The following is a 25,903-nucleotide window of genomic DNA, read 5'->3' on the forward strand; positions in this document are numbered from 1 at the left end:
AAATATTGTTTTCGTATTTTGTTTGCTGGAAACAAACGTTGAAAAGCAACCAAACGTCCAGTAGATTTTGTACTGCGAGTCTGACACTGCTTCCCAGCCCCAAGCTCTACATGCGGCCAAGAACAATAACTTTTGAGGTATCGAGTTACAAGACAAGCTTTTTAGGATTTTGGCCACTATAATATATATATATATGTATAACACGGTATTCTCCCCCCCCCCCTCTCTATCAGCCTTTGGTCTGTCCCTCGTGTCCAGTATTCCCGTCAGATTGCCTTACCCCCCACATTGTTTTTGTACGAGCTATACAACTCTTTGACCCGTCGGTAGCGGAAGGCCAGTTTCCTCATCCAGTCGACCCCGCCGCGGACCCCCGTAGCCAGGCACAGGTTGGCGCTGGTTGCAGCTGCATGGAAGCCATCAGTTGCAAAACTGTAAGTACTGTCAATAATAATGATATGTTTTATTTGAAAAATCTCCTCTGGTAGAACAAATGGTTATTTTCAATATTCATATATGTCTTTTTAAGAATGCAATTCAGTACTACCTTTAAAATGCAAAGCAAAAATATAGGTGTTATTTTTGATAAATGGATGTTACCAACATTAAAAAATGTAAGCCAAATTAAAGAATAATAATAAAACAAATTAAATAACATCAACAGTGTTAACATCATACTTATTATTGTTTAAATAAATGTGAATTGTTTAATGCCTACCTTAAGTCCTGGCCATTGTCGTCTGATGACACGTCATCAATGTGTACCTGATCACACTCCTGTGCACACAAAGAACATATTATTAATTCCACGCAGGATTAATACAAAAACAGATGCTAAGCTAAGTGACTAAAATAAACTAGTATGCTATATACATTATGAGAATTTGCTATTACAAATGAAGCATGAAAATATAAATGTAAAATATACTAAATGCTATACATAGCAACCTAAATAGTAACTATAAACTGTGTGAAGACCAAACTATTCTTAATTAACCCTGTTTGAATACATGTTCTGGTCAACATGTATTAATCTATTTAACATACACCATTTTAAACAGAACTAAAAATATAACAAAGTGATGCCAAATATATAAAAGCATGTTACACCACTTTACAACACTAGGGGGCAGTAGTAGTTTTCAACTGAATGACAGCCGGGCTTCAAGAAACTGTCAGCTTTGTGCAAAATGGGAATACTGTACAAAATTCCCAATCTTATGACACACCCTTAAAACTATTTAAAAGTGTGTTTTGCATGTGCCAGACTCACCTCCAGGTCATTAAAGAATAAGTGTGTGTCAGCCAAGTTGAAGATCATCTCTTCCATCCTCAGACCCAGCGTTACGGCCATAGGAGGGTCCTAAAGGAAGATAAAATCATCATTATCATCATCATGACATCCCCATTACGAACAATTATTGACAACCCATAATTGATTTAATTTTTCACACTCTTCCTAATTTTTTTTTATTCACACCCCTGCCCCCATAACCCCCCACTTTTAAAGATGGTACACTCCACTTATTACAGCAGATGCTGACAGACAGGTTGCACTTGTTCTGTCCCATCAACATTCCTCATGCTTGGTGGTGGTGGGGTGTTTGTGTGGGGGGGGGTGAGAGGAAGAGTGTGTGTCCTCATGTGTGTGTTGCAGGGAGCAAGCACCCTCAAAGAGAAAGATACTTGGAGTGTATTTGGTATGTGAATGGTTTGTGTGTGTCTATGTGTGGGCCCGGGGCTCAGCTGCAAAAACCATCATCTGTGATAGGTCAGCAAGGCACGACAGCTCGCCGCGCGATTCGCTGACGCCGTCAGAGGACCAGAATAGAAAGAAACTAACAGGAAGGAGAGTGAAAGTGAGCGAGCAGGCACCGAAAGTGTTCAGAGCTCTAAAAAACTTGACAGCTGCTAATAGTGATAATAGGTATTTCTTGTCCCTCTTACCTGTCAATCACAGAGACAAGAGGCACTTACGTTTGTCTCTCAGGTAATTATTATGTTGGCTGTCAGCCAGTGATACGTTACTAACATCAGTGTGTCAAAACACTCACTGCTCAAATGTGTTTATTCATTTTGAGCAGTTCATTTTGGATATTGCTTTGGGCTCCAGAAAGGCTGAGTTGGCTTTTTCTTTGTAGTATTTTGCCAGAAAAGTTCAATCAATCACAGAAAATAGCAAATATTAATTTGGCCTGGCAAAGGTAGCTTGGAACAATTCCACTCTCTCCCTCCGCTGTTATTATTTGAGCGGTGAAAACTCAACACTTCATGATGATGTGAACATTATCCCTGATTACAATAACTTTATGTACACGAATATTTATTAAAAATTGAAACATCTTTTAAAGTAGTTATACTCCCAGAGCTCGTGAGAAGGGTGCTCAGGGCTAGTGGTTGCTATGTCAACAGTGTAAACACTATTTTGGGCGAGGTGTGAACAGACACAGCTGCCACTAAGTTTCTCGAGGGCAGCCGCAGCAAATTAGGTGAAAACATGTTCTTTCTTTTGTATTCATTTGGATTAAAAAAAACATGATTCATTATCAGAAGTTACATGCAACTTTATTTGAGCCATTGAAAAACTTTTAATTTAATATTTGAAAATGCTTTTGTACTTAAGCCAATATTTATATTGTGATATATTTTGGTATTCAGTATTTCTCTATGATAAACACACAGCAAACCAAGTTGAATTAACTTCAAGACCATGTGTGTTCTCCTTCTCATTCACATGCAAACTTGTACAAGTCCCAAGCCTCTCTTTTATCCATTCAATCTCAATTGCCCAACATTAAATTTGGATCCAACTCGGAAGTTCATCACTGCCCACAAACCCTTATCTGTAAAATGCCTGGGCTTATATGAGTCTATGCGGGTCTGGCTCTAAATGGTATTTGTGCGGCGCCAGCTTTTGTTTGAGTGCCAAACTATATCAGAATGGACTGCAGGCTCAGAGTGGTACGCGAAACCCGTACAGGCTAGGCCGGTGGCTTACGCTGGTGCCCACAGGAAACGACGTCACCCAATAAAAAGATCTGTAGCCTAGGCCACATAGGATGAGCCGGATCAGAGCCAAGAACTATTAAAATGTAGGGAACTATAAACAGTGTAGCTGGGAGGTGAGAGGGCGAGACCACCAAAATAAGCTCAAAATAAAGATTGGAATAAACTGTCAAGAAAATCAGTCCAAGTAAATTATAAGCATTGAGCTAATGTAAGCAAAGGCAATTATCAATGGCTTTTAAATGTATTTATAACATGATATGCATTTTTTACACATTTTATTATATGTGGTAATGATCATAAATTGACCATAACACTCTGAAGAACGCCTGAGGAGAATTACGCTTATTCGAATGGTGTGCTCATTGTGAGTTGCATTTTATAAGAGACTACAGAGAGAAACATTTAGCTATGAAAATAGTCCCCACAAAAGTAGGGGCGAGGTTTGGATTCAGAGGCACTATCCCTACTTAAAATCACATTTATATATTATTATCACCATTTTAAAATATAACTATTTTCTGATCTTTTTCAATAAATTATTTAGAATTTTAGTTTAATTATGTTTTACTCCATCCAGAAAAGAAAACTGATGGAATTCTTTTTTTTTTTCTTTTTAACTATTCCTGAAAAGTTGTATATTGCCCCAACAACCTGCACAAACCACAGGGCCTGGTTAAGCCTGTATGTAGCCTGTAAGGCAAAGTGCGGGGCAGAGAAAGTCCACAGCACTGACTGCAGGATTACTTGTAAAGCGTATTCCTCTGAGCTCACAGTAATAACTGTAGGCAAGGCAGAAGAGGGTATCAACAATATTATCAACTCCTCCCCGTCTCACTAGGATTCCGGCAGCTGGACAGTCAGAGTTCACAGTTTAGAAGTGAGCAAAATAAACTAAAACTGTAAAAAATAATGGGGGACATGTCTGCTTCTATTACAAGTGAGAACAATGCAGTTGTAAGTGCTTTCTTGGGTCAAAGTTCAACAGTAGAGCAGATGTAGCCTTTCTCCAAGGGTTTTGGTTATTGATCCTCCATTGTGATATTTGTTTAAGCATCTGAGGCAAAATGATGCATAGTTTAATCAATATCTTTGGCAAAGAGAAATCAAATAGACTGCAGGATCTTACCCTTGCCATATTTCTGTGCGTAGGAGCCTGTGAGCAGAGAGTGGAAGACGATGATTGTCTCGTCCAGATCCCACACGAACACCCTCTGGAGAACAAAAAAAGTGACACAATCAGATGTCCATCCGTTAAGCACATTATGTAATTTTATTTTCAACTGGGTTAAGTGGGTGGTCCGGCTCTCTATCAGCCTCTCTGTTGTTCTGAGATTTCACTGCGAAGAAAGGATGTCGATCAAAGGGAATAGCACATTTCCACTGAGATTTTATGGATTATTAAGTCAGAAATGTAAGCGCTTAGAGTCAACTGAGTGTTTTCTTCGCTCCCTTACCTCCAGGTCACTATCAGGGGGAGGGGAGGGGTTGTTCTTGCGGCCCCTTCCCCGGGACTTGGACCCCCCCACTCCGGCAGGCTCGGTCATCCAGCTCTTTGATGGGCGTGGAGGGGCTCTGCACTGTATCAAAGTCCCCTGAGAGTGTAGGCAAACACAGGCAGGGCTAAACATTTTAAACATTGAAAATGTACAAATGATCAAATGTCTGTCCCAAATGATCAGAAAATATATTCAACGCATTAAAGCAACAGTAATGATGTGGTTTTGGGCTGATCCCTCAGGTGTTCTGGGGTATCAACTTCAGGAAGAGCGATAACTCAGACTTGGTACAGTAATAAGCCATCTTGTCAGGTTTAATAATTCAACGTAATTGGCACAACAGATCAACTTAAAGACTACCAATGAACCGTAAAAAAAAAAGTGCCATTGGTATTCTGACTGATTCATGGTAGCATGAAATGTAAAGATTAAACATAGGGCGGGAGCGATGGAGCTGAGCAATAAATTAGAAAAAGTTAGGTAATCTGATGCAAAGATACAAAATTCTGCAGGAGCACATATGAGTGGACACACATTCTTGAGCACACACACACACACACTCCTAATGCCATATGCTCCCACTGCTGTGTGGTAACTAGAACCAGACTCTAAGCTTCAGCTCTCATATTGTTATGTCTCAATCAGGGTGAGAGGGAGAGACCAAGAGAGAGGGGGTGGGTAGATACACAAAGAGACACAAAGAGCATGTGAGCGACAAAGACAGAACACAAATGCAAACTGTAACTCCAACAAGAGAGAAAAGAGGAACAGCGAGAAAAGTGGGGAAAGTGCCAGTGACAGGAAGAATGATAAGCTCCTTTAATCAGGCTTTCTGAGGAACAGCCAAGACAAACCACAGGAAATATGTGCAAAAAAGAAAAATATAATAGAACACCAAGTCATATTTCTGTACATATGGGTTAACTTCTTTTCTCTTTCTCTACAAAAGTGCAATATTTAACATAACTTAACTCTCAGAGGCTAATGTAAACATATGTGGATCCTCCAATTAGAGAGTGCAATGCTAGGTAACTATGGCTACAGTCTGAAGTTACTTCCTGTGCTTCATCATGGGTGAAAGAGTTTGAACTCAGCTAATCAAACTGTGGTATTTTTCCTAAAAAAAACAAGATCATGGAGCCAGCATCAAGAAACTGTGAGAGATTTAACATTTGTTTGCATATTCATGACTTAGGAAGAACTGTGGTGGAGTGTTTTCATTCTTTTGAATACAAACCTGGGTGAAGTTCAGCAGCCTGTCCGGTCATGGCAGGAGCGGGGTCCTGCAGCTGGTAGGCCGCCGTGGAGCCTGTGCCGTCCACGCTGTTGGAGCTCATATAAGTCCCGTAAGTGGAGGCGGAATAATACTGGGCGTACTGGTTTTGGCCAAACGTCGTATATGAGGGATAATCCTGCGGGGAATAACACGATACATGAGCACAAAGGGTGCGAAGACAAAAAGAACAAAACAATAAGAAACTAAAGGAAGAGGTTTCTGGGGAGGTTCAAACTGACTTTTGAAGAGAGACTTTACAAGTGCTCGTTCTCATTTCTCAAATCTTTTATTCCCTCGGTTCTGTAGTTTATATCTCCAAAACAATTAAAGCCTTGTGTTGCTGCTTTTTACTGACCCAGTGGAGATGGGCGCTTTTACGAGTCAGCTCTCTAAACCTGTCACTACGTCCATCTCGACGAATCCTTATAAAGTGGAGCGTACCACATGAATGCATACACACACCAACACACACATAAATACAATGATGTATGTACGCAAGCATGCATATCCACACTGTATACACCCTTACTTCTCCTTTTCTGTTAAACTCATATACACGCACGCACACACACACACTATTCCCCTCAATCCACCCACACAAGCCAAACCTTGACTTTCTTCCCATAAACAACCACATCTATCATAGTGGAACATTGAAATTCCCCTTGAAGCATTTTACTACCTCAATATAATTCATCAAATAGACATAAAGAAATATCCAGAACAAAGCACTCCTTCACAAAGACTAATTGTCCGTTTCACTCATAAGTCTGTTCCTGTTGCGGGGTCACAATGTAATTAGATTTTTATTTCGTGAGGTAAGCAAAGTGCTGTAGGTTAGTGACTGCAATATCACTTCGGGTCCACTTTTCGTTACTGCACCATGCAATATCCTCAACTTTAGTTTTAGCCAGCAGCATAATTGCGAAAATGGCCTTCACTTGACCAAACTTGTAGTGTGGTTAATTCAAGCTGGCAAGAACTCCTTTAGTAAATGTATTTTTGGGCTTGGGAAAATGTTTTTTTACTCGCTAACTTACAGCTGGACGGTCCAGTTTAAACCAAACTTTGGAAAAAAGCCTTACTAGCTAAATGAAATGTCATGTAAACGTCAAGCCTGCACACACACAGTATATAAACACAAAGGTACCTGCTGTGTGGCAGTATAGTTGGCGGGGTTGGACACTGAGTTGTTGGTGGCATAGAGGCCTGAGGAAGGAGTGAAACTGGAACCTTGGGACAAAAAGAAGAAGATGGACTTATACAGAGAGAATGAAAAATAAAATGTAATCACGCGCAAAGTTATAGCATTAAAATGATGAACTACTGATGATGTGTGATTTATTTAAAACTGTAGGAGTGCATTATTAACTTGTCGCAGGAGAGAAAGGTGAGCCATTAAAGGTATTTGATAGTGTACATCTCAGACTGACCTGGCATCTGATAGGGTGAGTATGCAGTCTGTCCAGGCTGAGGGGTGGTGAAGCCGGGGCTGTAGCTGAGGCCGGTCTGCAGAGGAGACTGACTCTGAGCCAGGCCGCTCTCCGTCTTAATGCCCGGCAGCATAACACCCAGGTCTGTGACAGCAACAACAACAACAACAACAATATTATACAATGTAGTGCAAATATTACAGCATCAGCAAACTGTACTGTTAAAACTTGAATGTTAACAGAATGTATTTTCTTGAAACTTCACATTTTATGCCATCATCAATGTTTGAATAATGTTGTCTTTCTGGCTTTACTTGTATTACATTACATGTCTTTCAATTTTTATAATATAGTATAATGGTGAAAATATTGCATTTTTCACTGAGATATAAATGGTAATTATTTATTTGCACCCATAACTTACATCTTGCATGCTAATTTTGTAGCTACAATAGTCAATCAAAAAGACAAGAGAAAATGTATCGACATTACATTACATTGCATTTAGCTGACGCTTTTATCCAAAGCGACTTACAATAAGTGCGTTCGACCAACAAAATACAAACTTGAAGAAAACAGAATCATATAAGTACATCAGGCTTCATAGAGCAAAAACATTTCAAGTGCTACTCCACTGGCTTTAGGTAATCCAGTCCTTTATTAGTATATAAGTGCTTTGTTAATAGTTCTATCGCTCGAAGTGGAGTCGAAAGAGATGAGTTTTCAGTCTCCCCCGGAAGGTGTGTAAGCTATCTGCTGTCCTGATGTCAATGGGGAGCTCATTCCACCATCTTGGAGCCAGGATAGCAAACCCACGTGTTTTTGCTGATGGGAACTTGGGTCCCCTTCGCAGCGAGGGCTGCAGCGAGCCGTTTGGCTGATGCAGAGCGTAGTGCACGCGCTGGGGTGTACGGTTTAACCATGTCCTGGATGTAGGAAGGGCCAGATCCATTCGCAGCATGGTACGCAAGTACCAGTGTCTTGAAATGGATTCTATCTCATTTCAAATGTTTGTTTGCTTCTTTTCCTAAAACAACTACATCTGATCATTGTTCTACTCCTAAAAATATCCCAATAAGGTTCAATCTCCATTGTGTGTTTTTTCTACGTATTGCAGAACCTGTAGTTTAATTTATAAAACATATTTGTAAGTAAGACTTATTCTGCTTTTGTCATTGATCTGCTCCTAACAGTTGTTTGTTATTGAATGTCACTCTTTGTCTTTTTAAAATGTTTTTTTTGGTACCATAGGAGGACAGTCCGTATGCCTGTCCTGTCTGGGAGTAGGCGGTGTAGACGGTGGACTGCTGCATGCTGCTGAACTGCGGTTGACCGGCGTACGTGGGCATGGGGGGGGCTGCCGGTGTGGAGAGAATGTGAGGATAGGGCCTGGAAAAGGAGAGGAACAACAGGTAATGTAGATACAAAAACAATGTTGGCAGAATGGGACAATACAATTGAAGAATACGAGACATGCTGATAATAATTTTTAGAAACCAGCTTCTGTCACACTTACTTTGATGGGTATAGAGGAGGGGAGTACTGATGGGCTGAACGAGGGCTGTATCCGCTGCTGGTGATTACTAAAAACAGCACAATAATAAAAAACAACAAGGCAACACGAGGTTACGGATGGTGTCGACGTAAATCATCTGTTTCCTTTCACGTTCAACAAAACCACTCCTGAATAGCACAATTCAAGGCCTCGGGCTTGCTTGAATTGAAATGCTTTTCCAGTAAACATAATTTGAAGCATTTCCAATGGAGAGGTGCCAAGTTTCCCCCTTCAGAGAGCACTGTACATGAAACCCTTACTGCGGGCCTCAAAGTAAAACACAATGTGTGTTTGTGGTCATTGAGATGTCAGAGCTCAATACTGACAAACACCCCGCTGCTTCTAAACCCTCACTGTGCGTTGCTTAATGGTTTTGTGTCTCAGTGGGTGCGTGTTTTGCAGAGTGAAGGAGCACGGGGTCTTGTGTGAGTCTAAAAAAAAGACAAGTGTAAAAATGTCTCTCGCTCTCTCTCATCCCTCTGCCAGCCTTTGATGACGCAATCCAAGGACAGGCAATACTTCACGGGATTAAAGCTTTCAACAGGCCCACCGCGGAGCAGAAATGGATGACGGTGTCTGTGTGTGTGTGAGACAACAGACTAATATAGAGCTGACAGAGACGTGAGTTTGTTTTTTTCCTTTTCAATGAGGAAATAGTACATGAGTGCATTTCTTAGAGAGATGTGTGTGTTACCTGAGCCTGCGTATGTGTCCAGTGCGGTGTCGCCTGTCGTAGTGACTGTATCGCTGTTGTTCATAGGCTCTGTTTTCACTTAAGGAAGACGGAAAATATCAGTGTTAGGGGAGGCCAGTAAGGAAGTTCTGTCGCGCACTCACAAACACACATACAAAAAAAACTACCATGCAGTTCAAGTATGGGAGTGAGTGTCGTGTGCAGGGTTCCCACTATCATAGATTTTTTTATTTTTGTAAAGCTTTGTGTTTTTGACCGTTTTGTCAAAATCCACTGATATTAACTTTCTTTCCCAGCCGATTCATCAAATTCTCCAACTTTTCATAAATCTGTTGACAGGTAGGAACCCTGCAAATAACAACTCCACGCACACACTGTGAAAAACCCAATGGGATCCAAAGAGCAGGGAACACTGCACAGCAAGAAAAAAGAAAGAAAATCACGGCAATTCTGGCACACAAAACGTCAGATCTAGGACCAGCCTAAACTATAGGAACCCATTCTTTTTTACATTTAAGGGATAATACTGTATGACCTCTGGCCTTAGATTCACACACATGCACCTCTGTACCATAGTTCTTGGAGCCCGGGGCAGGGGGCGGGCTGCTGCAGCCCAACAGCCAATCAGCCGTGTTTAGAACTGTCATGTTTTCACCTAAAAGGGTGCAAGGTGGGAAGGTGGTGAGGATAAGATGCACTGAGAACCAGGAGCCAGTCTCAGGTATATGGGACATGGTGTTGATTAACTTAAAAGGTAGACAATTTTATCATTATTAATATTTAATACTTCAACATTTTGGGAAACATGCTTATTTGCTTTCCTGTCCAGAGTTCTATGAGACTATGAATACCAATATCATGTCTGTAAACTAAATAAGAAGCTAATGTGAGATATTTATTTGCTTTACTTAGTTTAAATATGGAGGCAGAGGGAACAAGTGTGGGAATGTATATATCTTCTGCCTACTGGCACCTCTGATGTACCTCATCATAATGATGTTAACAGGCAACCAGTGAAAAACTACAATAAGCCTGACGAAGAAATGCAACTTATTTTTTAAGCTTTAGTTTTGGTACAGATTAAACAAACACAATATACTGAGCTAAACCATGTTAGCTGTTCCCTCTGTTTTCAGGTCATTGTTTTGGGCCGACAAACCAAAATAATGACGAGCTACAATTATGTGTATTGATGAGGGGAACAGCAGAGTTGAATAATAATTATCTGTTGGTTTGTCACTATGACCTACAGCTTTCACATACAAAAAGTAATGTGATCCATCAATGTGAATGTATTGATAATAAACGCCTTAAGATATGAGAGTGGTATCTTCTTATTTTACTCTTGGCACAGCAATAAAGCTTTTTCCCAAACTACAAAAAAAGAAGCACACCTGTGAACCACCTTAAAATCCTCCATGCCGTTTTATTAGGTGACTTTTCTTGTTTCTCTCTGAACATGATTCAAACTCATCATCAGTGAACATCTGAAAACTCCATTTAGATCAGGGGAACTTCATTAAGCCCCTCGGGGAGCAAAACAAGCCATCGGACAAGCCCTAATGAAGACAAATGAGTTGCTATGGAGACGGCCAACCGGCCGGGGCTCTGGCTGATGTCAGGTGAGGGGAATGTTGGGTATGTAGTTTGTTTTGGCTGTGAGTGTGTAGTCCTGGTTTTGTCTGCTAAAACCATTAACTGTGAGCTCATCAAAAATGATTTAATGTGCTAATATGGTCTAAATGCACGATTAAGTCTGAGTATGACTTTGTCTGTGTGTGATGACACATGAAGTTGACTAAAATGTAGTATCTCACTTTTTCCATTACATTAGTTTCCATTGCCTGTTAAAATTAGCAATAGATCAAAGGATCGCCCTCAACAAAAGCACTTACATCCATTGCTATTACATCAAACTGCCTTGTCAAAACAATTACAGACCTGACACTGAGAGAGAAAGAGATCAAGGGTGACTGTAGAAAAGATGAGAAGAAGGAAAGAGAAACACAGACGGATAGAGGAAAAGAAAAGGAAGAAAAAGAAAGGGGAAGACAGAAAGGAGAGCGCTCACTGGTGTTGACATCTACGAGAGCTGTGATGCTTTAATGCTCTTGTAGAGTGAATAGTTTCCAATGGGATTTTGGGCTTGAACAGACAAAAACACACACATACACACACTTTGCTAAGCGGCCAGTGGAGGAGAGCAGAAGTGCTTCACCGTGTGTTTACACACATCCTCCAGTGGTTTACTCAAGTCCTCCTGCCAGCGCAGGATGTGTGTGTGTGTATATGTGCGTTTGCATGTGCGCGTCTCTTTCCGTCCCTATAAATTCCTCAAAAAGTACTTATCTCTGCATGTTGAAAGTCTTTCTGACATTCTATTACATTACACTCATCAGTTTTTTTGCCCAATATGCACTTTCAACCTCTGCTGTAGCAGGAGCAACATGTCATAAAACAACTGGAAGTGCATCTCTTCTGGGAAAACAAAAAACAGAATGTATAGTAGAAGTTCTTCCTTCAACTTAATATATGTTCTTATTTTGTTTAAAAATCAGGACATCAATTAATGTTACCATGACATGTCGAGCCCTAATCTGAAACAGCCGGCTTTCACTGTGACTCTGACTTCAAAGAGTGAAGTTGACTGGTCTTCATTTCATATGAAAACATAGATGGAACAAAGAAGCCCTTAAAGGGATTATATGCAACATTTTAGGCAATTTGCCTATTTGTTCTATTGCCGAAGTTAAGATGAGAAGATTGATTTAACGAAGCTACAGCCATCAGAAAGTTAGCTTAGCTCGAAAAGGCTAGCTGGGTTCTGTCCAGGGGTAACTAGATTCACCTACCAACAAATGTTTAAGCTAACTAATTTACATGTTATCTCTTGTTTAATCTTCTTTTAAAGGGTTTTTGTCACCTATGGACAGACCCGAGCTGTTATCACTAATTATATTATTTGTGCTAAGCTAATGTAATAGGCTACTGGCGAAGAGCCTCACATTATTTTGGTATTATCTTCTCACTTATTCGTGACCAGAAGTGTAGATCCCCAAATGTGAAATTAAGTACTTAAACAGTACATTTTGTCTTCCTAAAGCTTAGAAGTCTAAATAATACCTGAATACACATTGAAAATAGATTCGAATTATAAAAGATGCTCAAGACCAATGTATAGCAACAACACTAAAACTAACCTTTCTACCATTTCAAACACAAATACCCATTCATTACTGCAACACCATACACTCTTGGCCTTCTCACCTCCTGTTCCATTGGTTGTGATGGAGGGGCTGCCAAGGTTGTTCTTGTCCAGCTTGGAGCCCGTCGAATCTCCACCTCCCACACGGTTATGAGGACTGGCTAGGTCCTGCATTTCCATAGACCTGGGAGGAAGAGGAGGGGGGGAGGGGGGGAGGAGAGGAGAAAAATAAAGATGAACTGTGATTTTTGAATGAATAACAGAACAACAGCAATATGCTATCACAGCTGGGAATCTGCCACCTCTATATATCACGATGAGATTTCGCTGAACACATTCAATGACATACTGCACACACACTCACACACATTAAAGTCATAAACGTTATGCTTCTCCGTACCAGTTAGCTTACATGAGCATGTGTTCAGAGGCGCTAGACATTGTCTGCGGGCCTGCTGGCTCTTTTATGGAGTGTGTGTGTATGTGTGTGTGCACTTTCTGGGCTCCAATACAAACCCACAGCCTGCCAGCGTGCTTTGCTTTTACAATGTGTTCCACATGCATGAGTGGGACAAACCAGTGCACAAGGTGGTAGTGGTAAAGTGAGAGTGTGTGTGTGGAAGTAAATAGAGACATGAAGAGAATGAAGATGAACATTTGTGGTGGAGCAGAGGTCTGACTTCAATATTTACTATTTATTTGAATTCCTATTAGTTATTACCACGGCAACTACCACTCATCTCAGGGTTCATAACCCCCATTGAGAGGTGTAAGTGTTTTTAATAAACTTCTATGCATGAAGACTGCAAGAAAAGCAACATTAAACACTCGCTCATGACTCTTCATCACTGTGGCCACAAACCGACACTTTGACATGTCCTTTGGTGGTGGACATAGTTTAACGTTGAGTCAGTGTGTGTGTTTGGACAGTACTTCTTATGAACGTGTGTAATCATGTGTGTGTGAGCCCTGACTCATGCCGCCCGCAGGCTGGTCACACTTGTGCTTTTGTGTGAGACATCAAAGAGAGAAATGACAGAGATGGAGGGAGAATTAAACAAATGCGGGTTGCCGTTCTACCACTGTGTACTAAAAGAGAGTGTGTACAATACATCTGTGGTTTGGAAGCTGGCCATCCCAATGCTATGGGCAGATAGCATTGTCACACATGACTGCAGCCCATGACTGACAGGTATAAACATAGAGCTTTCAGCACGGAGGAAGACACAGCTACAGGGCGCAAAAGATAAACCGTACAAAAGATAAACACTCCAAATCAACTCTGTATTTACAGCTTAACATCCAATCTGCTCTCATGTGCAGCTTGAATTAAAATCATTTATATAAAATCAACAAGGTTTTCTTGTGGATAAGATATTAAACCAAGCCCAAACTTCAATTGAAAGCCTCAAATATCTCTGCTATAATACACGGCAATAACAGTTAAGATCTTCCACAGATTGTGTTTTTTGTTTTTCTCTCTCTCTCTCTCTCTCTCTCTCTCTCTCTCTATCTCTCTCTCTCTCTCTCTCTCTCTCTCTCTCTCTCTCTCTCTCTCTCTCTCTCTCTCTCTCTCTCTCTCTCTCTCTCTCTCTCTCTCTCTCTCTCTCTTCAACACTCTTCATCCATCCTTTTTTTGTGTCTCTCAACAGCAGGAAATGATTCTGTCTCCCCTTCTTGTTTTTTTTTCTTCTCTCCGTTTCGCTCCTCTCGGGAGGCGATGGCAGGAGTTGGTGTTTCATAAACTCTTTTCTGGTTTTCACATTATGTCTGGTCATTGAAAAAACACGCTGCATCCTGATGCAATGCAGAATGTACGATGTATTGTGTAAAATGAATAGTTTGAGACAATCTACCAACACCTTTGTTGGGTATTGATTCATATGGTAATGTTTTTCTTAATAGTTTATTTAACTTCTGACTAGATGACTTGCCTTTTCTGTGAACAAAAGAGAATATTTTTGTACTTTCGCAGTATTTTTGTTATTTATTATTTTTGCTTGAAAAATGACAAAAAGGATAAATTGGTTATCAAAATAGCTTTTTTAATGTTTTTATGTCAATCTACTAATCAACTAAATGAGTCACAGTCTACAGCTTGCTCACTTTGCTTGTGTTTTGATTGGATCAGAACATATTTTTCTCTGTGTGTGTGTGTGTGTGTGTGTGTCAGACACTGAGGTCTTGGGAAAGTGTTGATGACATCATCATAACTCGCAACTGCAGTGAAACCTCACCTCTCTGCACCATGACGAGAGAACTAGGACACACACATAGAGTTCTGAAAGACCTCACGTTGTTTGTTATATTATACAATCAGACATATGTGAGCGTACCTGGCGTCGGAGGGGTCTGGAACATGAGATTCACTGTGTGATTTCTTCACCTGCAGAGAAACCAGAGCAGAGGAAATGTTAACTCACCACATATATTATATTAGTGTCATAAACCAGCCTCATAAACCAGTGTTTATGAATCAGACAGATATCTGTTGTGAATAACAACAAAAATAGATTCCCCCCTTCACTTCTTAGAAGAAACTAAGATGACAGAGAAAATTCAAATGTAATGTTTCTGCAAATTTAACAGAATATTGCGACAAAATGCATTGACTTTTTGTTGTGTTATTTATTAAATGTTACTGAAATGCAGAATGTATATTAAACCAGAACTGGTGTCTGTAGTTGTAGCCACCGCCGTGACAGAAGTGCTAACTGGTGTCTAAGTGACAGATATGAACTTTCCCTTGTTCACCCGTGACCCTGCTCCATCCGGAGCTCAAGCCCCTTCCTCAACCCTTAAAGAGTTGAAAGGTCACGCCAGGGTCATGTTAGGTCACAGGGTTCACTCTTCACCCACGTCACGGTAGACACTAAATCGAGCCTTGACTTTGGTGGGGGTAACCGTCACATTTGGTCGTGTCAATCACTGCAAGCTGGAACTTTTCCTTCATCCTTGAAAAAAAAAAAGTTAGAAAACACACTTCAGCCTCCGTGGCTTTCCACCGCAGCATACACTCACTGCGCTCACACACAGGCCGGCTTCATGTGCGTCGCTGTGTGTGAGGCTATGCGGCACTAGACGACAGACCAGCGGTTCTCTATTAAAATTCCTCTCTCTTATTTGGAACAGGAACTAATTAGAACAGTAAATGCAGGGCGGAGCGAGGGCCAATGTGTACCAGCTGCCCTATAATCACTGTGTCAACACACTGTCGAGGTATAGGGCACGCGCGAGGTGCCAAACACACACATCTGCACCCGCACATGGAAATGGCCATACAAACGCACACACACATGGTGAAATTCACGCAGGCAGCATATATTCAAGCCATTTGCACATTATCGCAATCACAGGTAAGTATACAGAGAAAGTGCTTGGCCAAGCAGACACTAAACTCCAGGTATTTGGAAAATAGGACATTTCTGTGTGCATGTGTGTCTCTCTGTGTGTGTGTGTGTGTGTGTGAGTGTGTGTGTACATTTTTGTTTGAGTTGTGGTGTTATGGTTTTGATTAGAGGATCCTGCTGAGAGCGAATAAGAAGCAGCACTTAGCTGTTTAAGACAGGGTTCAAAGGTTAGCCGGTGCCCTCGTATGGATCACTTTCATACGCACGCACACACACACACACACACACACACACACACACACACACACACACACACACACACACACACACACACACACACACACACACACACACACACACACACACACACACACACACACACACACACACACACACAGCACTTTAATGTCACGTTTCATGCTTTACTGAAATGTAACAAGGCTGTCAGTCACCACATGAGACATGTGAGAAACTGCAATCCACATGTTACGCAGACGCCGGGCTACGTACAAACGAAGGAGCGCACAAAGCCTACACACACACACACACACACACACACACACACACACACACACACACACACACACACACACACACACACACACACACACACACACACACACACACACACACACACACACACACACACACACACACACACACACACAACCCTGGCTGTTTCTGTCTCAACATGAAAACACAGGCACACGAGGGCTTTGATCCCGAAAAGCTTTTATCATTGTGCTTTATCCATTGCACACTTTCTCACCGAGCCCACCTTTCCGATTCTCTCACATCTCTTCTAGCTCATTGTTTTTATCTAAAACTCCGTATTTAGAAAATTGTATATATTTGTTCTTTATCTTTTTAAAATATGAGAAGGACATATGACCGTGCTGAACATGTTTTTGTTCTACTTTTTTTTTTTACTGATTTTAAAAGTCATAAATATAAATGATGATCCAATCAAAACCCATTGAAACAAGTGTTTTGCCACAATCTTGCAATATTAAAGCTACAAATATATTCACGCTTACAGCATGCAGATATTTTGCGTCATTCTTGCTCTTTCCTTTTTTTGCGGTAAAGCATGGACAATTTCATCTCTAACAACAAAACAGAGGGCCTGTAAGCGTCCTGTGGACACGATGCCTGAAGGTCCCATTTGTGTCATCCGAGCCATTTAAATAGGCGACCTTTGACCTGGTTGGCCGGGTGACCGGTCTGCAACACAACCTGGCCAGCCTGGAGACTCCCTTAGGGATGAATACAGGTACCCCAGGTAATTAGCCCTAATAACAATGGTATATTTAAGAGAATTACACATAGCTATGTTTGTGTTGGTACTTACTTATCATCATTATCTAATGGCTGTAATGATACCATGAGGCCCTAATTTGACCCAAAGGGCAGTAATAAGAAACAGTAGGTGTTATCAGAAATAAGCAGAAGCAGTCCTAGTTCTGGTCCTAGATTTGTTTCCTCGTATTGTCCCACACACACACACACACACACACACACACACACACACACACACACACACACACACACACACACACACACACACACACACACACACACACACACACACACACACACACACACACACACACACACACACACACACACACACACACACACACACACACACACACACACACACACACACACACACACACACACACACACACACACACACTTTAATTGTTTTTTTAACAAGCTCACTGAAAGGTCAAACATTTTACATAAAAAGCACATCAACAAGGTTTGTGTTATTGTTCCTGACAAACTGTGAAAACACAGTGCAGGAAGAGAAAAGGGGTAGAGATGGAGAGAGAAAGAAGAATAGCGCTATATGTTTCTGGTAACAACCCAACCCATCTGCAATGGGTCATCCGATATCATGCACAGAGTTTGCGCACACACGCACACATACACGTTTAAAAAAAATCTGCTGTTGTTACGCTTGTGTAGAAGGAACATTTAGATTAATATCAAAATTTAAAAAAATGTTTTCGTCAAATAATATATTTGCTGTGATTGCAGTAATTCCACTTCAAAATGTCGTAATTGAAATAAAAAAATGCAATAATAATATATAAAAAATAATAGGAAAAATGGTTCTGAAATCCTACTGACTTTTTTTGTATCTGGTAGTTTTATATACATTAAAATGTTGATGATTTCAGATCTAAGAATATTTATTAATGACAATTCTGAAACAGCATCTAAAACAAATACCTTGTCTATTTACATCGAAAATAATTTAGAAACAATGTATTTAGTTAAAAAAAATGTATCATACTTTTTTTTTATATATATACTTTCAACAGTAAACTAAATTATATATAAATTACCTTAAATATTACTTTAAAACATCGCTGCTGTCACCATAACCTACTAACCTTTCCTTACTTGTTTCTTCCTGAACATTGCACCCGCTCAGCCAAATGAAATATTGAATAGCATTTCCAATCCTTTCTTGTACAGAAGCATTTATATACTGACTAGATTAATATACAAAATAATTGCTTGATAAATAAATAACCTATAACATTAGTTTGAGCATGAAACACACAATGACACACACACAGAGGTAGAGGTGCATTCTTACCTCAGGGTGTAATCAGGTCACTTAGCAGTCCTATACTTCCACAAAGCATTACAGAGCTGTACGATCCACTGGCTTCCCCTCACACACAGGCTGCTTTCACACACAAACAGAAGCATACACACTCCTCCAAACACACTTCAGCTCGGCTCTATCTACCTGCCTCTCCCTTTGTACTCCAGGTGTCACGTTATTCTAGTTTTTTGCTTTAAAGGAGAAACTGGAGTCTTCTTCTCTTAATCTGTGAAAAAGACACTTATATTCGCTTCTCTCCCTCTATCTATCTTTCTTTAAGGTCATCCATGCACCGCTCCTGTCTTCCTCAACTCCAATAATGGGGAACATTTCACTCGTCCTGTTTCTCTCCTCCTCTGCCTCCTCCCCCTATTTTTCTCTTCCCCTCCTCCCCCTCGTTCCTCTCTCTCTCTTTCTCCCTCTCGGCTGTCACTCACTACAGACTCTTACATTAAAACCCAAGAAGTTCTTTAAATGTAACAGATGTAGATTTTCTAGACCCAAATAAACCAAATTCCACATTGTAAGCAGCCCGTGTATGAAAATATACCATAACAGAAATAGGTCGGAGTCCCTAAAATTAAAAACATCCGTGTGTGTGACCTAAATCCCGCTGATGGTAGCTCTAGCGTGATGACTTCCACGAAGCTATAGATGGTAAATGGAGACGTGGTGTAGATGTAATGTCTTGCTGTGCAGTAGAAAGTACAGGCCAGACCATAAACTTCACACCATGCAATTGACCCCCCCCCCCCCCACTTCTTTCACACACCCTCCACCATTTCACCCACACCACACAGAGACTCACATGTACACCTGAGCACATGGACACACACATTCAATCTGTGTTAATTGGAACCACACGGACTGCACGTGTGCGTCATATGTGAAGAGCTGAGCTGGAGGCATGGGTGGGGGTCTATATACGAGGTAGATTCCCAGCTGCCTCAGTCTGAAGATGGCACTCTTTCACTATGGTGGTCAAGGTGTTGTCAGGGGAGACACACACCCAAACACACAACCGCGAATCCCACACACACAAAAATACAAATGCTTAAATCAGGTTTCATCCAGCATTTGAGTAATCTCGTCCAAAATAACATCATACTAAAATTCCTTGCACTACAACAAATGTAAAGGGCCATATTTTGTCTCTTATCTCGAATATTATCCAGGCCAAGTTATTCGATTTATGCCTTAAACTTGTCTTTATAGAGTCAGTTTACTTTGGAAAACTGTCTAAATATAAAAACATTTGATTGTGTGATAATAGGCCTAATAACACTAATCTGGCAGAATGAGTCTGTTTTTTAAGAAGGGATTAGAAATGTTCAATGTTGTTATTTAGAATATAACATACAGTGGGGCAAAAAAGTATTTAGTCAGCCACCAATTGTGCAAGTTCTCCCACTTAAAAAGATGAGAGGCCTGTAATTTTCATCCTAGGTATACCTCAACTATGAGAGACAAAATGAGAGGAAAAAAAATCCAGAAAATCAAATTTTTAAAGAATTTATTTGCAAATGATGGTGGAAAATAAGTATTTGGTCAATAACAAAAGTTAATCTCAATACTTTGTTATATACCCATTGTTGGCAATGACAGAGGTCAAATGTTTTCTGTAAGTCTTCACAAGGTTTTCACACACTGTTGCTGGTATTTTGGCCCATTCCTCCATGCAGATCTCCTCTAGAGCAGTGATGTTTTGGGGCTGTCGCTGGGCAACACAGACTTTCAACTCCCTCCAAAGATTTTCTATGGGGTTGAGATCTGGAGACTGGCTAGGCCACTTCAGGACCTTGAAATGCTTCTTACGAAGCCACTCCTTCGTTGCCCGGGCAGTGTGTTTGGGATCATTGTCATGCTGAAAGACCCAGCCACGTTTCATCTTCAATGCCCTTGCTGATGGAAGGAGGTTGTCACTCAAAATCTCACGATACATGGCCCCATTCATTCTTTCCTTTACACGGATCAGTCGTCCTGGTCCCTTTGCAGAAAAACAGCCCCAAAGCATGATGTTTCCACCCCCATGTTTCACAGTAGGTATGGTGTTCTTTGGATGCAACTCAGCATTCTTTCTCCTCCAAACACGTCTAGTTGAGTTTTTACCAAAAAGTTCTATTTTGGTTTCATCTGACCATATGACATTCTCCCAATCCTCTTCTGGATCATCTAAATGCTCTCTAGGCCTGGACATGCTTAAGCAGGGGGACACGTCTGGCACTGCAGGATTTTAGTCCCTGGCAGCGTAGTGTGTTACTGATGGTAGCCTTTGTTACTTTGGTCCCAGCTCTCTGCAGATCATTGACTAGGTCCCCCCGTGTGGTTCTGGGATTTTTGCTCACCGTTCTTGTGATCATTTTGACCCCACGGGGTGAGATCTTGCGTGGAGCCCCAGATCGAGGGAGATTATTAGTGGTCTTGTATGTCTTCCATTTTCTAATAATTGCTCCCACAGTTGATTTCTTCACACCAAGCTGCTTACCTATTGCAGATTCAGTCTTCCCAGCCTGGTGCAGGTCTACAATTTTGTTTCTGGTGTCCTTTGACAGCTCTTTGGTCTTGGCCATAGTGGAGTTTGGAGTGTGACTGTTTGAGGTTGTGGACAGTTGTCTTTTATACTGATAACAAGTTCAAACAGGTGCCATTAATACAGTTAACAAGTGGAGGACAGAGGAGGCTCTTAAAGAAGAAGTTACAGGTCTGTGAGAGCCAGAAATCTTGTTTGTTTGTAGGTGACCAAATACTTATTTTACCGAGGAATTTACCAATTAATTCATTAAAAATCCTACAATGTGATTTCCTGGATTCTTTCCCCCCATTCTGTCTCTCATAGTTGAAGTGTACCTAGGATGAAAATTACAGGCCTCTCTCATCTTTTTAAGTGGGAGAACTTGCACAATTGGTGGCTGATAAAATACTTTTTTGCCCCACTGTATATTATAAATCAAAACAATATTTTGGTCAAGTAAGATTCGGTTGATCATACTGCTTTTACGGACCACTCTGGTTATGAACATGGTCGTCTTTGTGGTGTTAAAAGGCTGGGGTAAAATCACAACTGTACATATATAGGTCAGTGGCGAACCGTCAGGGCCTTCAAGGTATTCAGAGAATACCCTGGAACACTCAGATAAAACAAAAAAAAAATCGATTTAATTATATAAATAAAATGTAATAAAATGTATATTAAATGAGAATCGTGTCTGTGTTGTTGATCTGTAATATTACAGTGTTACGTTGATTTGTTTGTCCTTCTCGGACCCTGCACTACGCATTTCAGTGGTTTTGTGTTAGAAAAGAAAGCAACCAATCAGATCTTGTTCTGGGTCTCTGGGTAGAATATCCTTCAACCAAGGTATTCTACATCCTTGATCGAATGCCCTGGCCGTTGCACTGAATGAGAGCGTACGTTTGGACTGACAGTGTGATCAACCAATCATATATTGATTTGTAGCCAATGGGCGTATTCTTTCAGTTTCCCTCGGTTCCAGGGTACTCTAGAAGGCCCGCTAGTTAACTGGCTCGAGACCAATGACGTGCGGTGAGGTTCGTGGCTGGTGAGGCACTGACTCTTTCAGAGTCAGATTTACAAATATCATATTTTGACCATAATCGAAATATTCGGTTATTTTCAAAAGCTTTTTTAGTCTGATGCTTCGATACATTTTAAACAGACCGTTCAACAAAAGGATACCTAAAATCTAAATATAGGATTGTTCTTTCTTAGTAAGATCCCATGTTCATTACAATTGGGGTCTTACCTTGACTTGAAGATGAAGTCCATGCTATCCTTCTGGACAACAATCTATTACTTTTTTGTAAAAGTCCTCCTTATCAATCAATCAATCAATCAATGTTTATTTATATAGCCCAATATCACAAATGTTACATTTGTCTCAGTGGACTTTACAGTTTGTACAAAATATCAGTATGACAATACGACACCCTCTGTCCTTAGACCCTCACATCATACAAGGAAAAACTTCCGAAGAAAACCCACAGTTTAAAGGGAAAAATGGGAGAAACCTCAGGGAGAGCAACAGAGGAGGGATCCCTCTCCCAGGACGGACAGACGTGCAATAGATGCCGTGTGTAAATTGAAAAGATAATACATTTGCAACATAGGTAGTCCAAATGTTTGGAAATGCATGTGTGTATAATAGGAAGATGAATCCACGAGGATATCCATCCAGGACCTATGATCCAGGACCACAGCCACGACTCAAGATCCAGGACAGAGGAGCGCAGGATCATCCATGACTCCGGATCCCGGCGTATATCTTCCTCTAGTTTCCAAAGTCTAGTTTGTTGTTTGCGTCTGCGTAGAATAACAGTAGCAACAAGAACCTGTAGGCTCACTTGCGCCCCCTTCAGTGCGGCAGAGGTTATGGCTGCCTCCCCTGGTGCTTTTTTCATTGCCGTTGTATGATGAGACCAGCGAGCCTAAATATCATTTATACGTGAAATAAGTTATTTAGAGACTATGGATGGCGAGGATAAATGTAATAAAGGGATCTACAAACATTACATTGGTGACATACAGTGAGATGGTGCAGGCATGCGCTTAGGGCCCGCTTTCCAGACAGTTTCTGTGGGGTGACGCATTCTGAGGTGAGGCAGAGCTCATCTGTGCCTCACCTTACCCCACAGTAACTGGCTTGAGCGCGCTCACAAAATAAGTGCCCGCGCTACATTAGTGCCCGCGCTCCAGCCAGTTACTGTGGGCTTACGAGAGGCAGAGCTCATCCCTGCCTCACTCCTCATCGCTACCCATGTAGTTGTAGCGGAGCTCGTCAAATTTGCTGATTTTGACTATAAAAAGCGATTGGAATCAAACATAAATCACATTTATAACACAGATCAGTGGAGACATTTTATTATTACTACTATTTAGTTTTTCTTTAGTTGTTTTTCCGTTACATTGGAGTATGACAGGTGAAGCTCTGCCTCCCCTGCCTCCCCTGACTGCACGTCGCTGCTCGAGACAGAGGATCTAGATGAATGCGACGAAGCCGTTCGAATGTCGTTTTATTGTTTTTAACGTTGAAATGACAAGTGCAACAGGTAAAGATGAAGTTGTTGCGGAATTGTTGTGAGTACCCTTTTCAAGACGACAATTCAGTGAAAAGACGGACATTATAATGCCACGGGGGCGGCGGCGGGGGGGGTGTGTGTCTACAGAAGGTCCAGCTGTGATAGACATGGTTCGCCACTGATATAGGTAGAAAGTGAGGCTAGAGTGCCGATATGGTCATTCGAGAGACTGGGAGCGCAAATATGTTGGACCCAGAACAAATTACCAATCAGAACAAACTAGGCTTTCAGAAAAAGGGTCTTAAAAAGACAGGCGCTAAAACTGTGTGTTTTAGACAGAGGGTGAATGCAGGTGTGTTTATAGGGACTGTATGACAAAAATAAGGTTTATTTTTACATTAAAGCATGTTAACATGTTCTAGTATAAACTCAAAAATACCATATGAACCGGAACATTTACATAATATGTCACCTTTAAAATGCACTAAATATCTTAATTTGTTAATCAGTGTTGGAGAATGAATACGGGGCCATGGGCTATACCATTTTAACTGAGTCTTTTTTTTATTTGAGTGAACTGACCCTTTAACTACACTCAGACTAGCTTGTACTGTATGTTACTGTACATCTACAACAGCTGAAGGGTGCTAAATGAAAACAGGCCTAGAGACTAATTTGGAACAGAGGCACTGTCTCCGACTGTGCACTAGCCACCTTTAGCTCGATCACCATGGTGACAGCATGCGGTCCTGTCCCACAGCATTTATCCCCCCCAACCCCAATAAACACCCTGATTGATAGACTGTCTGTGGAGCTCTGTGCATACATCAGTGCAAATGTCTGGTGAAAGTGTGTTATTCGTGCATACCGACATGCACTTGTGTGCGGGACGTTTGAGAGCGTAGGTGGAGGACTAGCTGTCAGAACAGATTAGGGTGTTGCCGAAGCGCTTGACAACTCAAGCACTTTATTATTAGCTAGGCAGGACCCCCATCAGGAGGGGGTCTTCCAAAAACATCCCCGATGAAATATTTTCACAGCAAGTGGAGAAGGGAGCAGGGGAGGTGTCCCAAAACACGCCTGATGAAATAGAAAAAAGAAAGAAAGGCAGAAGAAAAACAAAACGGTAGCGTGGCATGGGCACTTCAGAGCAGTGAACTGAGCTGAGGAAGCGGGTAGTATATTACACAGCTAAATGGCCGCACTCGCCTTTGGTTGTTGTTGACTTTAGGAGGGTTTTTAAAGTGTCTGACTAAGTTGCCTCGCTCCCTTTAAAGAGGCCCTCGAGAACAACTTTGTTCTTCAAGTGGAACAACAGCAGTTTATCTTCTACTAGGCGGACAGTGTGACAGACTGCTGTTCATTATCTCCTTTGTTTTGTTGTTGCTCTTTTCATTTATTCTGAATATGCTGATCTTCCATCTTTTTAAATTAGTTGTTTTTAGGTCAGCGTGTAATATTTAGGATGTATTAGCAAAAATGTAGTTTAATATATGTATATTGTTCTTCTATCACCTAAAACTAATAACCGTGTTTTCTTTAATTGAATATAGGCCCTTCATATTTACATTAGAAGCAGGTCCTCTTCCACGGAGTCCGCCATGTTACACCAACATGTTACTACAGTAGTGCATTTCTAAACTTCTTTATAATTAATTAATAACATGTATGAAATAGATTTGAGTTTAAGGGAATTGTTTGATCTTTAAGGAAATGATGGTTCTTTTTTGCTTTCTTACAGAGAATTATATGATGAAGATAGACACACACACTGTGCAACGTGATCATTCAACCATTTCTGTCTCTGAGAGGCTGGTGTGTTGACCACAAAATACACTCATGAAGTTTTTGTTTTTCTCTCATGAAGTCTCTCTCTCTCTCCCAATGCTATGGGCAGATAGCATTGTCACACATGACTGCAGCCCATGACTGACAGGTATAAACATAGAGCTTTCAGCACGGAGGAAGACACAGCTACAGGGCGCAAAAGATAAACCGTACAAAAGATAAACACTCCAAATCAACTCTGTATTTACAGCTTAACATCCAATCTGCTCTCATGTGCAGCTTGAATTAAAATCATTTATATAAAATCAACAAGGTTTTCTTGTGGATAAGATATTAAACCAAGCCCAAACTTCAATTGAAAGCCTCAAATATCTCTGCTATAATACACGGCAATAACAGTTTAAGATCTTCCACAGATTGTGTTTTTTGTTTCT

General features: G+C 40.9%; 1 protein-coding gene across 1 annotated transcript in view; it reads right to left on the minus strand.

Moving 5' to 3' along the window:
• Nucleotides 1–25,903, minus strand: part of eya4 (EYA transcriptional coactivator and phosphatase 4) — a 40,843-nt gene that overhangs the window by 7,101 nt on the left and 7,839 nt on the right. Inside the window, 15 exon segments of the mRNA XM_034206936.1 lie at nucleotides 281–441; nucleotides 719–777; nucleotides 1,274–1,362; nucleotides 4,136–4,220; nucleotides 4,464–4,527; nucleotides 4,529–4,601; nucleotides 5,743–5,917; nucleotides 6,932–7,014; nucleotides 7,215–7,358; nucleotides 8,461–8,603; nucleotides 8,731–8,797; nucleotides 9,464–9,541; nucleotides 10,035–10,118; nucleotides 12,731–12,852; nucleotides 15,005–15,054. Of these exon segments, the coding sequence (XP_034062827.1) occupies nucleotides 281–441; nucleotides 719–777; nucleotides 1,274–1,362; nucleotides 4,136–4,220; nucleotides 4,464–4,527; nucleotides 4,529–4,601; nucleotides 5,743–5,917; nucleotides 6,932–7,014; nucleotides 7,215–7,358; nucleotides 8,461–8,603; nucleotides 8,731–8,797; nucleotides 9,464–9,541; nucleotides 10,035–10,118; nucleotides 12,731–12,852; nucleotides 15,005–15,054 (1,477 nt within the window).

Source organism: Gymnodraco acuticeps, unplaced genomic scaffold (assembly GCF_902827175.1).
Source record: "Gymnodraco acuticeps unplaced genomic scaffold, fGymAcu1.1, whole genome shotgun sequence".
NCBI lineage: Eukaryota > Metazoa > Chordata > Actinopteri > Perciformes > Bathydraconidae > Gymnodraco > Gymnodraco acuticeps.